General features: G+C 43.5%; 1 protein-coding gene across 1 annotated transcript in view; it reads left to right on the top strand.

The window, feature by feature from the left end:
- The window catches only part of CRYBG1 (crystallin beta-gamma domain containing 1), a 333416-nt gene that overhangs the window by 252666 nt on the left and 66283 nt on the right, over nt 1-14467 (top strand). Inside the window, exon 3 of the mRNA XM_083176952.1 lies at nt 7521-9307. Within this exon, the coding sequence (XP_083033078.1) occupies nt 7521-9307 (1787 nt within the window). The remainder of the gene's footprint in view (nt 1-7520; nt 9308-14467) is intronic.

Here is a 14467-nt window from a genome sequence, read left to right as displayed (position 1 = left end):
ATTTTTACACTGCAATATAGATCTCACTTTGAAGTAAAACCCCACTAAATCTAATTCTCTCTGCACAAGTTACATCTGCCCCACCTGCAGTGCACATGGTTTTGTCCATCTAAGAAGGATTTTGTCAGAAAGAGTGAACTAGAATAAGGCCCTATATGATGCGACATAAGATAACTTATTGTATACCTCACATTATACAATATGTGATGCGTGGCCCCCGCAGCAGCCAAATAGTGCAGGCAAGCATATTCTTGCTACTCTGTATTATGCCATTGCTGGCAGGATGTAGTTAGCCGTCTCCTTTTACCTACAGTACATCTTGATACACACTGGGCTCAGACGAAATTGCAGAGAACCCTCCACTGCTGGCCTGTGTTGTCATATCACACGCTGACTTTGGGCACATTCTGCAAATGCTGACATTGTCACCTTCTACATTATACTGTCAAAATTGTGAAGCTGCCAACAGGGTGAGCGCCTACTTCCATTTAAGAGAGTTGCCTCTTATGGGTCAAAAAATTGATATAGCTTGCCTACCTGACCCTCTCCATTAGGGAGAAAATGCTCTGCTCGTGGACTTCCCTGGTAATGTATGATTGCCATCACCTGTGGGGAGCTAGGTAATTGATAAGAAAGGTGTTCGACCAGTGGCGTAACTATATATCTTGCGCCCCCCCGCCAAACTTTTTCGGCGCCCCCCCCCCCCATACCCATACCTGACAGCCGCATCTGCGGTCACTGTCCCGTCCAGACTCCCTCAGTCACCGCTGCGCTGCTCCAGTCTTCGCTGCGCTGCTGCCCGGCCGCATCTGAGGTCACTGTCCCGTCACTCGCTCCCGGCGCCGGCTCCTGCTGATAATGAAAAGTGACTCTTAGAAAATGGCTGCCAAAACTGTCTGCAATACGGGGGCAGCCATTTTCTAAGTGTCACTTTTCATTATCAGCAGGAGCCGGCGCCGGGAGCGAGTGACGGGACAGTGACCGCAGATGCGGCCGGGCAGCAGCGCAGTGGGTAACTATAGCACCGCAGCCCCCCCGGCGCCCACAGTTACTCTGCGCCTCCCCGCGACGGCGGGGGCTGCGGAGGCTTAGTTACGCCACTGTGTTCGACCACAGGTGATGGCAGTCATACATTACCAGGGAAGTCCAGGAACAGAGCATTTTTTCCCTCATGGAGAGGGTCAGGTAGGCAAGTATGATTTATATATTACACCATAGCAGGAAAAACACCGCAGCCTCAGGTGTAAAACCTGAAAGCATTCTATAATGAGAAGGGTTTCCGGTTGTACTCATCCATCGTAGGGCCCCTCGCAGCAGCCGAGGGGATTGTGACCGGAGAGACACACAGGGGGAGATAAATCATGCGCGTACTGTACACATAGGAGATATGAGTACAGCTGCTACTGTCAGCAGCGACCGGGGAGAGCGGTCCTCCTGACGGCTGGCTGCTGTACTACTACAGATTAGGGATGGGACATCGAAAGAAAACATCGGTCAAATGATGTTTTTCAACATTGAATGCAAAACATCATTTAGACCTAAACATTGGTACTGTGAACCCGATGTTAACCGATGTTAACCGATGTTTCGATGTTTTTTAAATAAACTGGTTACCAAAGCATATAATACACTAATAAGCTTCTGAAATGATAAATAATCCCTCTATTAAGTTTATCTTGTTGGAGGCTTACAGTTTATACACACACAATGGATGTAGGATTCATGTTTTGTGGTAAATCAAATTTGTTATGGAAGGAAAAAAACATGAAGCATTAACTATCAAACCTTTATTGCAACAACTCACAATCTGCTATTTTTACCTAGATTTTTAACTGTAGCAACTTATGTTGATCATAGAAAATAACAAAAAAACTGTACACACAGTGCAACATAGAACATACTACATAGAACAATCACATAGTACATTGAAAAAAAACCTTTAATTTAAATAAGTTTATCACGATTGTTTTAATATACAAAAACTTTGGGCCTAATTCAGAGGTGGATGCAGTTGCTCTCTCAAATCCACAACTTAAGTATAAAAGATGCAACATTGAGAACATCAAACATCTGAGCAACCCTATTGTTGCTTAGAATAACCATCAGAACAAAAATGCTGGAGCCAGTGCAACTGCAAATTAATGTTTGAAACACATCTGCATTTGAAAAACCAGCCCCCATCCCCTCCCTCAAATAGAAACTACTGTACCTGTCGCTCAGTATCTGCGTCCGCTGTTACTAATAAATCACTGCACATGTGCAGTGTGACTGACATTGCATTTCAAAGAAATAAACTGTGCAAATGTCTGGATCCACAACTGAATCAGGCCCTTTGTAAGGTGCTGTGATATGCTTGCTGCATAATAATAAATCAATTGATAGATTGTAAGCTTGCGAGCAGGGCCCTCATACCTTTGACTGACTGTAAATACCCAGTTTGTTGTATCACTGTCTCCTATTGTAAAGCGCAAGTGAATATGCTGCACTATATAAGAAACTATTAATAAATAAATAAATATGAAGGGAGTTCACCACAATGTCACTACTAGTGACTTTCATATTATACTGTTCATTCTAGCACCCACTATCTTTGAAAACCCTGCCTGAAGTGTCGCTGTCTGCTGTAGTGCTTCTAGCACAGTGTGGTCTGTATATCAGCACTGATATGCAAACCAGACCTGTGCTAGAAACACCACAGTAGACAGTGACAGTGACTCACTAACAGCACCAGTTGCAGTGAGGCAGGGGTGGGGCTGTCCTGTGTGCTGCTGCTGAATGGCTGGCCAGACTGTCTTTCACTGTCAGCTACCACCCACAGCAGCAGCACACAGCCACACACACATATGAAAGCCCAGCCAGCAGTGATACTGTCATGTTTGTTAATGTTTTTTATCAGTCTCTTAAGATTTTAATGAATATAAATCAAGGAGAGAGTGAGCTGGCTGCAAAAGCATTGAAAGCAGCACACATTGACACACAAAAGAAAAAACATTGGAAGATTGAGAAAAACATCGGGGGAGAAATCTAGCGATGTTGATGAAACATTGGATCCTCAACATAGCAGGGTTAAACATCGAACATTGGAACCATAAATCCGATGTTACCGATGAAACATCATATGATTACCCATCCCTACTACAGATGTGTGTGACGTGCAGCCGCCGCCAGGTGCCGGGCAGCTCCTCCCAGCCTGTGGCCGTGTGAGGGTGTCCCATTCCCTGCCCGGATCCGCTCTCTTCGGTCATCCGCTCCTAGCTGTCCGCTCATGTGAGTTTGTTGACTCTGCATGTATGTATGTATGTACAGTGTGTGTAGAGTATGTCTGCATGTATGTACAGTGTGTGTGTATTAGGGCGGGAGAATATTGCGCAGCGGCAGCCGTAACTTCTATTACCGTAGGCGCTACATTCCCGCAGCGCTCCCGGGTCCCCGCACCTGGCAGGAGTCGGGCTTTGCGCCAAATCCTCCGTTATATGTGATGACAGGTCAGATTCTGTCCTTATACTGTTTGTTTCTATTTCTTTAAAATAAACAAAAGGATGTAATCAGACATGGCAGGAAGCCATGCTTCCCCTGTGCTCCTGTACTGGATGTTGTTACAAGTACTAGCCAGTAGCCCCATCCCACCCCCTGTACTCGTTGATGTGGGAGATTTCAGTTACTGCAGACAGCTCTGATCTCCGCTAGGGGGCAGGTAGCACCTTTATATCCTTGCTGTGTTACAGGATCCTGTCACTGAGGAGGTATTGGATCCCTGGGTCAACAGTCACTAAATCTACAGTGACTAATAGTGTGTACACACGGTAAGATATGCCTTCCGATGTTGACGATATAGTCAACATTGTGTCGGCATCGCATGCAGATTGCAAGGGTCCTTGGGATCTGCTTGCGATCCCGATGCGCGTTCACGAATCGCATTGACTATATAGTGCAGATCTGCACTATATAGTCAAAATTGTGCCACTGCATGCATGCTGTGCTATGCGAGTCCCGATACAATCTGATCGTATCGGGACTCGCATAGCACGGCATATCTTCACCTTGTGTACACACCATAAGAATGGTTGACATACCCTAGGTTGACATTGACAGAAGGTCGATACAAGATTAATGATGTGCACATGGTCGACATGAATATAAAGTCAACATGAGTTCTTAAATTTTTAAAAAAAAAAGTGGTTTTTCATATTTTACTATCCAAGTGGACATAGAATGAGAATATAATAGTGTTCCAAGAATAGCGACGCACCATGGCCGCAGCATGGCAAGCTTCATGTAACATTCATGTCCATGGGGGGGGGGGGTGATGTGATTGCAAAAACTGCGTTGCTATGTAGCAAAGCGCTTGCATGTAAAGAGTAGCCTCCTCTGTGCGGCCGGACTACAAAGCCAGTCACCGGGCCGGCATAGTTTGGGTCGTAGCACACCCTAAAAACAGTGCAGACATGCCTGCATTGTCTACACTGCGCACCCACAGCGCTGCGTCACCGACCATATCACTAAGGTCACATATTTCAAAATGCGACTGGAGTTGAAGGGGACGCACACGGATGCATGTCCAGATTGGTGAAAATCGCCATCCCAAGCTAATTCAGGCTCCAGCTGCAGTATTCGGATGGGAGATAGACAATCAATAGGTCGACACAGATAGTCGACAGGCAAAGGTGGAACGTTAAATTGTTGATATGGAACTGAAAAGTTCAAAAGCTTGATGTGCAAATGGTCAACATAGAAAAGGTGACACATGGTTTTTCATGATTTTCAGGGTTCGATGCCAGGGGGATTGTTGACCAATTTACCGTCAACATTTTGAGCTTGTTGACTATATGGACAATCTATCCTCACCATTTATTGCAATAATGATTTTTAAAAATATTTGCAGGTCATATTATAATTGGCTGTCTGGCATTATATATATGACTACCAACATGCACATTATATGGATCGCAACACACATATACACATTGGGCCAGATGCACTAAGGGCCTTATTCTCGTTCACTCTTTCTGAGAAAATCCTTCTTAGATGGACAAAACCATGTGCACTGCAGGGGGGCAGATGTAATATCTACTGAGAGAATTAGATTTGGGCGAGTTATTTTGTTTCTGTGCAGGGTAAATACTGGCTGCTTTATTTTTACACTGCACTTTGAAGTAAAACCCCACCCAGATATATTTCTCTCTGCACAAGTAACATCTGCCCCACCTGCAGTGCACATGGTTTTGTCCATCTAAGAAGGATTTTGTCAGAAAGAGTGAACTAGAATAAGGCCCTAAGTTTCAAAAGTGATATAATGGAGAGTGATAAACAACCAGCCAATCAGTTCCTACCTGGCATTTCACAGGCTGAGTTTGAAAAATGTCAGACAGGTGCTTATTGGTTGGTTGTGTATCACTCTCCCATTTTATCACTTTTGAAGCTTAGTGCATCTGGCCCATTATACTGATACCAACACAAAATACATAATTGTAAACTCAACACACATGCACACAGAAGGTATTTTAATACCAGCACCCAGGTACACATTAAGATTAATTCTAGAACACATTTAATCTTCTGATGATTGCTGTTTACGGTCATGCACTAGAGTGTGGGGAAAGTTGAGCCAATGAGGGCAGGGAGCTGATCTCCACTGACAAGGAATATATCTACAGTGCCAAGGTGTGCCCTGAAAAGTCCAGGACACCTTCGCCCATGCTCCTCCTAACACAGCTGTGGGTGCGGGGGGACACAAATGAAAGGAGGACACTTAAGTAATGCCCTGTTTTAAGTGTTAACTATAAAACACTTTGTCACCTATTGCAGACTTTCCTTTTTAATTCTTGCAATCCATACAGGCACTGAGCTTTCTACAATTACCATGGTGATGGTTACAAATTGGCTAATAAATTGAAGAATTGTTTCAGGGAAGGTCTTATTTAAATTTCCTGGCTGTTTTACCACTTATACACCAAGATACTGGGTTACACCCAGGTATTTGGATGCAGCTCCAACCCGGTTGAATCCGCCATTGACCCCTTTAACACAGAGTCCCCACCCGGCAAAATGTCGGGTGGTTGACACTGGCGGAGGCGGGACCTGAGCCGGTGCTTGGAGATTACATCATCTCCAAACACCGGGAAATCTGATAGACAGGACCCCCGCGACACCAACCAACACGTTGGGGGCAAGTCAGCCCCCAGGAAAACTGCTGGGCTGCCCCAGCTTAGTGCGCCCCCAGCCATAGTCCGTGAGGTGAATGGATGCCACACAGGCATCCATTCACCACCTCCCTGGCTCAGCTGCTTTCTGCATAGTACAGAAGACAGCAGCGGAGGCTGTATGAGCCCCCTGCCTAAACTCTGGACTGACCGCAGGACATTGTGGTTGGAAGGTATGGGCTCCCCTCATTGGTGGAAACAGATACCAAGTCAGATGACCCAGGTTTACCGGTTTACACTGCCCCTGAACCTGGGTCTCATCCTGCCCAACCCTGAGCATTTCTATGGTTGGATTACCGGGTAACAGGACTCAGGATTTTTTTTGGCCCTATTTACACCAATCCCCGAAGTATCATAGCAATATCCTGGGTCGAGGCTCTGGTGTAAAAGGGGCAATATAAATGTGTGTTCAAGAAGATGTATCAACCACCCCACTCCTTTTTAACTCCCCAAAAATTAATTCAATTCTCCTGTATTCAAACTTGCAATGAAGCAAACTTCATCCCAGTGCTTTCAATGGGACGTATTCTGTACCTTGCTGTTGTGTGACGGCAATATTCTAGGGCCACATAAAACAGTACAATTAAATAATTACATTCTCACAATCCTATATAATAAAGGCTGCTCATGAGTCCTATTGGTGTGATTAATGTAAACCGTAATGGAGGCTGAATTAAGCACATTAAATGAATGAACTGTGTGGATCTTATGTAGAAGGTTGTAGTTTTCTGTGGTGTTTCTGTTTTTACTGTGTGCACATTCCAGATCACCCACAATGCTGTAAATGAAGGTGCAAATCTAATTTATGGGGGTGTTTCTGATGACCCGGAGTAGTGTGTTCTATGGAGGAATAAAATCCTGTAATTTTCCCTGCTAGATTTTCAGTCTTCCGCTACTTGCAGCAGTGTCTCTCAGTAGGTGGTTGGGGAGCCTCAATTGCAGTACCATGATTCCCTTATTTTCACATATTTTACAGATTGCAAATAGAGATAAGTTTGAGTAACAGCTTATGTGAACTACATATCCCATCATGCTGACAATAGTTTTAGCATTACCTAATAGCAAAACTGTAGCATGGCATACTGGCTCTTGTAGTTTAACAACAGCTAAAGAGCCACACGTGTGACCCAGCTGTACAAAATGCTCACGATAAAGGTTACATAAATATCATTACAAGTATGTTGGAACAAGGTGTATATAACATATATAAAATATGTAAGTGTGTGTGCGTGAATTGTTCTTCATTTTTGATACACAGCTATGTTTACCTCTGTTATTACAGAACAACGTTATCTAAGCACTTTTTTATCCTCCTTTCAGTCTAGATCACCATCTGCAGAATCACCTAAGAAGGACAATACAAAGAAACCTGTCCTGGGGAAATTTGGAAATCTCTTTAACTCCAATAAGAAAAAGCAGAGCAAAGGTATCAGTGAGGCTGCCACAAGCCCTACTAATGAAAAGACACTCACCTATAAGACCAGTGAAAAAGAGACTACAAAGGAGCGGAAGAGAGTTCAGATCTTAGTCACTTCCAGCTCCAAAGTGCAAACTCAAGCATTTGGTACTATCAGTGTACAGTCTGTATCAGATCATTCTACCGAGCACATCTCCAAGGACGCTGCATTACCTGTAAGTCAAAGTGAAAAAGAAACTGCAAATGGTAACATTGATATTGGTCTTACTAATGAGAATAAAGAAAGACACCCTTCAGTTGAAGACGTTGCAGTAACTGAAAGTCCTGCTCTTCTGCCTGAAGCCATTTCTGACACAAGTCAGAAGCCTGCACTCAGCACAACCCCTAAAGTAGACAAGCAAAGTAGCACAGAAAAGAGTGTCCGGCACCTGGCACAGTCACCTGGAAGGAGAATTTCTGCAGATGAAACAACCAAGTCCAGTGTAAGAAGGCTGCAGGTATTTTCACAAGAAATTAGCGTTGTTAAGGATGAGTCACCAAAACTATTTACAAGGAAAACTGGCAAATTCCCCAGCAAAGTAACCGACTCAAAATTTAAAATAGCAGATAGACCAGTTCAGAAGTCCGACAGCACAGAAAAATTAGTTACTGCAAAATTAACAGTACAGGTTGCATCACGCAATCATACCTCAGACCAAGAGGCAGTGCCAGCAGAATTGAACTTGTCTTGTGATGCCGCAGATCCCAGTAATGGGTCGGCAAGTATAAGTGACGCCTCCCCCGTTCTCAGTCCTACAGAGAGTGACATCTTTGCTGGATCAGAGCAAGAGAAACTTGGGGGACACAGTTCTGGTGACAACACAATTAACGCAAAGGTTTTAGCTTTTGATATCTATCTAAGTAAATCTGTTGGAACACGTTCTCCAACATCCACAAGAAGCTGCAGCAACGGAGAGGCAATGGAGAAAAGCCCCATTAACAGGAAAAATAAGAAGAGACGCTCACTAAAATCTCAGAGTAGTCAAAATGATGAAAAGAAAACCGAAAATAATCCCTTACAAGACAATGTGTTCGAGTATAACTTTGAAGGGGTTAGGGAATATTCAACCTCTCCTGATGGTAATATAAAACCTCTCCCTCAGTCACCAGAGCCTAATGGCACTGCATCAGTCAACCAAGAAATAAAGGCGGGAGCTAATCACAAACTGTTGCCCAAGGGTGAATCAGACAAAGATAAACAGCAACACCCAGCCTCCAGCCCTATGAGAAAAAAAAGTCAGTCTGCCTGGGTTCCCTCTTCTCCAACAGCTCGCAAAGCACAGGCTAGAGATCCTCTGTTTAGAAATCACACTGCAACAGCCTCTGCCAAAGCAACTGAGTTTAACCAGGCTGTTCCTGTTTCTACAACAAAAGACGCCTACGTGGAAAAGGCATCAGTTTCTGAATCCTTAACTGGACGTGGTTGGGAAAACTCATGTGATACTGCTGGGGAAAGCAGCCCAACAGCTGCAGGTATTCTCTCGCAGGACAGGAGGACAAAACAGGAGAACATCCAGGGAGTACAGCGACAGAATTCCCGCAGCAGAACTGATTCAGACAGTCCTATCCAATCTCCTGATTTACTGGCTTCAAAACACCAAATTCCTCCGAATGGCAACACCAAATCCACCATAACTTCAAAGCTCAATATGTAAGTATTTACTATATATACATACAGTATATGCTCAGATATGAAAGTCATTGTAGAATTTGTATATAACTTAGTCCAAAGTAGCAATGTTTTGGAAGCCGTGAAAAATCTACTATTTTATGTAAGAAGAAACATGTAATTAACATTGTATCATTAACTCTCATGATGTAGTTTGTTGCAGTGACCTGCAGCATCCTTAAACATTGCCATTGTTATGTTACACATTAAGCATTTTGGTGTCTCATGAACATTTTCCTGTAGGTGCAGCTTTAGGCAATAGCAGAGGATTTTATTTCCCCCCCAGTCATACTTGAGCTGATTTTCCAACACCTCTGTATTGAAGTGAACATTCTTATAAGAAGAGAATGGCAGATACAGGCCTGTGAGATATAGCTGGAACAATTCCCTCATTCCTGAACTGGCATGATATGACAAACATATGGACAGAGCTTAAGTTTAATGTTAACTCTGCAAATATTGTTTTGATGAACACATTGATTGTAGCAAGAGTTGATATCATTAAAAAATTAATTATAGCATTTTGCATGTATTTTGAATTGCTCTTCTTTTTTACTTGTGGAGAGTTGGAAAAGGAGCGCACACGTGTGATATCAGTGTAGTAAGGATGTACAGATGCTACTCAACCACGCCCCAAAGATAAACGCATCCTGCTTAGAGTTGCATATACCATTTTATATGCGCCTTTTCGGAAGCCTGTCTGTGTGTCATTAAAGCTTGTTGCAGGTTTACAAATTGAAGGAGAGAAGTCCTGCACCTATGCTATAGGCAAAACATGTAAAGTTGCATATATCTTTAGTTGCATGCAACTCATAGTAGAGATGTAAGTTTGTGTTGCAGCTTTATGTTGATCTGTAAACTTGTCTCAAAGTGTGTGATTATTACTGCATATGGCTGATTACATGTACGGCTTGTTCACACACATGCAATAGGAAAATGAGTAAACACAGTGGAGCAGATTTACTAAGCCTGATGAAGAGATAAAGTAGAAGGTCATAATGCACCAGCCAATCAGCTGTCATTTTTCAACATAGCTGATTGGTTGGTGCATTAACACCTTCTACTTTATCTCAGCTTTATCTCTTCACTAGGCTTAATACATCTGCCCTATTAAAACTAATGCTTTAGATGTGTTGTGGTTCATACTCTTAAATATTGATGCCTATTGTACCCGTAGCACAAAATTAATCTTGTTGCATTATAAACTGTTAGTGAATATATTGTTGTGAGTACAGGCTAGGGGACGGATTTATAGATGAATGCCAATTGTAACATTTCTGATGCAGAGGATGTGCAAAAATAGGTATGCGGATGACAGGTTAACAATGTTTAGTCGACATGTACAAGGTCAACATCGACAAAATGTCAACGCAAGCAAAATGTCAACATGGCATTGGTAAACACATTTACATTGTCATACTTTAGCATATACGTAGACTGTGAATTGGAACCATAAAGGCCTTAAGCATGGTGAGCTAAGTGGGACACTTATCCGAGCCTCCACATCTTCAGGTGTCGACATTGACACCAAGACAACCTGTAAACTCATGTCAACCTTTAGTCAATGGGGTGAATTCAATGCGGTGGCGAGAGGCGGTGAGGGGGGTTTCTACGGTGAGGATGGCTTATACTCATGTCCACCTTTACTCGATGGGGTGTGTGCAATGCAGTGGCGAGTCGGCGGCTGATACATGTCCCAAAAAAATGGTTGTGACACGCCTGTGTTTTTGCCACCATTCCCCGTTACCTCCTACAAATGGCCGCTCCCTGTCAATTGCTTGCGAATGAATCATCCCTGTGACTGTAATCTTAATTACTTTGATGTGTATACACATTGGATCTTATTCTGGTTGACTCGCAAGGCTGTGAATTTTGTAGTGTTGCGAGTCCCCCAGACGCCGCTTGCACCAGCAATCCCCCGCATGAGTGAGAATGGATGATTTGCATAATCATCCATTCGCAGCCTTGGGTGCGGGGGAGAAATGGTCAGCGACCATCAAATGATTTCTCCAGTGCTCGCAAATCTGAGACACCTCTGTGGTGTCTCTGATCTGCGGACGCCCTGTGAGGGAAGCACACTGGCATCTGACATCCACTGATGTCAGCTGCCCGCTCCCCCGCACCAGGGTCATTGGGGAATTTCCATGGAAACGCCCAATGTTTTCATGGGAACGCCCCAACCACGCCTGGACATCAATGTGCGAGTGCTGACATGCACGCACACAGCAGCTGCACATGTGCATAAATAACTATGCTCATGCGTAGATGATAAAAATCAGAATCGCCCCCATTATGGCAGTGATACATGTGCAGACCACTCGCAATCGCTCAACGGCGTGAATATCCGAATAGCTTACAATTATGAATCCACCATTATATGAGAATATTTTTTATATTTGAGTGAAGCATGGTGAGCTAAGTGGCACACTTATCCGAGCCTCCATGTCTTCAGGTGTCGACATTGACACCAAGACAACCTGTAAACTCATGTCGACCTTTAGTCAATGGGGTGAATTCAATGCGAGCGGCGGTGAGGGGGGTTTCTACGGCGAGGATGGCTATACTCATGTCCACCTTTAGTCGATGGGGTGTGTGCAATGCAGTGGCGAGTCGGCGGCTGATATATGTCCCAAAAAAATGGTTGTAATTTGTGTAGAACTACGATGAAACCAGATACCTTTCATATCTAATCACAGCAAATGCAAATTGAAATTTGGGTACTTGTGTAGTTTCACGGTGCCAGCATGGCGCCGTGCTACTTCCGGGTTCTACGCTCGCCACAAACTATGTTAAAAAGAGTAACTTAGTTCATACCTCCACTCTCCATGTTGGCATGGAGTTGATTTTAATTAGCGTAGCGAGCCACCGAGCCCGCAACGTGGGCGAGCGGGCGTGAAACTACACAAGTACCGAAATTTGCCCTAAAAATGGGGCGCCTCGCTTAAGTATATACTGTAAATATTCTATTGTGCAACTACTGTGCAGCCGCAGGATGCAAATATTGGAAGTGCAGATTGATTATAGTTCATTAATGTAACACCTGCTGGTGTTGCACATGTAAGATTATTACTTAATTATTACTATAATGGAGGTTTTTATTTGTATAAAGTTAGTAGAAAAGAGTGTGTGGCAACAGAATAGTATGCACTTGGTGTATACAGTTGGTGAGAAGCTCTGCAACACTAATGTGAAATACATTCTAACATATAATTTTGAATGTGCCAGTACTGCTGACATGAATTTCATGTAGCTCTTGGCTCATGTTGTTGGGAATAGTGTGTGTCTGCCACACCTCACCATGCACTGCAGTGAGCAAAGACAGAAATCTTCTCACTCACTGAAATTTTGGCAGATGCCAAATATATTTTAGCAGCAACTCCCAGCCATCATGGAATGTTCTTTAAAGCTGCCCACACAACTGCTGATTTTCCACAACTGTCAGATATCATGACAGAGTAATAGGCATTAGGTTTGCTGTTCTGCCATTTATAGCTAGTAAAAAAATTAAATTACAGAAATTAGAGATGGCCGTTGATGGTCCAAGTGGTGCATTACATTGATGGCAGGAAACCATTGCTGAAAACCACTGATGTATTGAACCAATCACAGTGTATGCACCTTTTACATTTAGGTAAGAACTGAACATCACATATATGCAGTATGTACAGTATAATTTATATATTTTGTGCTAGCATGCACTGTATTGTGTGCAGTAGATGTGCTTTTTGTAATGGCCATATCTTTTATCCATATGACAAGAAGATAGAACACCTATGTAATAACATTAAAGCAACCCTATGCTTCTTTTTGTGCTCTGAGGAAAGCAAAACAGTTATCGGAGAGTATTGCTATTGACATGTTAGTAAAGTTGTGCCAAATAAATGGGAAAGGCGGTTCTCTTGTTAACACTGCATACTGCATGCAGAATGATCTTGTCTTGTACTGTCAACTGCTAGAGAATTGCTCCACAGCCATAGTCGGAGAACAATCCCAAATATTCCTTGTTTAGACGTGTAAAATGCATACCATTTACTAGTGGAATCGGCCTTGCAGAATTGTTTACAGGTCCCCACTTGAGACAAAAGGATTTGTAATGCCAAAAAGCAGGATAAGCCAGCATCGGGGATGAGGCCATTCCATGTAGCTACACTTCCGCTTTCCCCCTATAGCAACTTATTAACTCACCAGTGGCAACATCTTTCCAACCCCATAGCAATGCATTCTTATGTACTACCACTGTACTCTCTATACTTGTCACCCCAACTGTATAGTCACTAGGGCTGTTCTCAAACAAATCCAATCCTGAGGCTCTTAGGGACTGATTTCCTAGGCATGACTGCTTCTTTTTATGCTAATACTACAGTCACTGTCATTTAGTCAGAGACACCCACTGGGTGTGCCTCTGATATGCAAATGTGTTGCAGGATGGACCATTAGTGCCACCATACTGTTGCTCAAAACATGGCTGCTGGTGCCAGTGTAACTGTGTCTTTGGATGCTGTCGTTGGGTTTGACGAACCCGCACCTAGCTACCCCCTATTTCCACCCAGAACCGCCCACTGAAATACCAGTTCTCCGCATCCAAATTTGCATTCCCATTGTTAATCATGGCGATGCAAGCGCAGTAGAAAAAAAAAACACTGGACTGCTGCAGAAACATTTGCGTAGCATCCAGCTTGCTCATGTACTGGCCGGCAACCACGCATGCAAAGAAGGACTCCCGGGTCATAAATCTAGAGTTCATAAGACCACAGAAAAGATGTCCTTTGTGGCAGTCTTACATGTATAAGGTGTTACTAAACTATACTATGCATGTGATTGGTGGCATGGGTGCTTTGCATTCAAAGTGTGATGCTTTACACCCATAGTATTTTGTTTGTATGGTGTAATGGTTACTGCCTGAGGTCATGGGTTTGATTCTTACCATGGCATTAACTGTGCAGAGTTTGTATATTCTCTGCATGCTTGCGTGGGTTTCCTCCGGGTACTCCAGTTTCCTCCCACATTCCAAAAATATGCTGGTAGGTTAATTGACTCCCAACAAAAATTAACCTTAGAATGTTTGCATGTGTACATGTGGTAGGAAACTCTAAGTCACTCTTTGGTGACTCAGATTTGCAGCGCCTAGCTATGTGAACATCA

This window comes from Crinia signifera, chromosome 3 (assembly GCF_055691185.1).
Source record: "Crinia signifera chromosome 3, ASM5569118v1, whole genome shotgun sequence".
Taxonomy (NCBI): Eukaryota; Metazoa; Chordata; class Amphibia; order Anura; family Myobatrachidae; genus Crinia; species Crinia signifera.
Note: the sequence above shows the minus strand (reverse complement) of the source record. Positions and strands in the feature narration are given on the sequence as shown.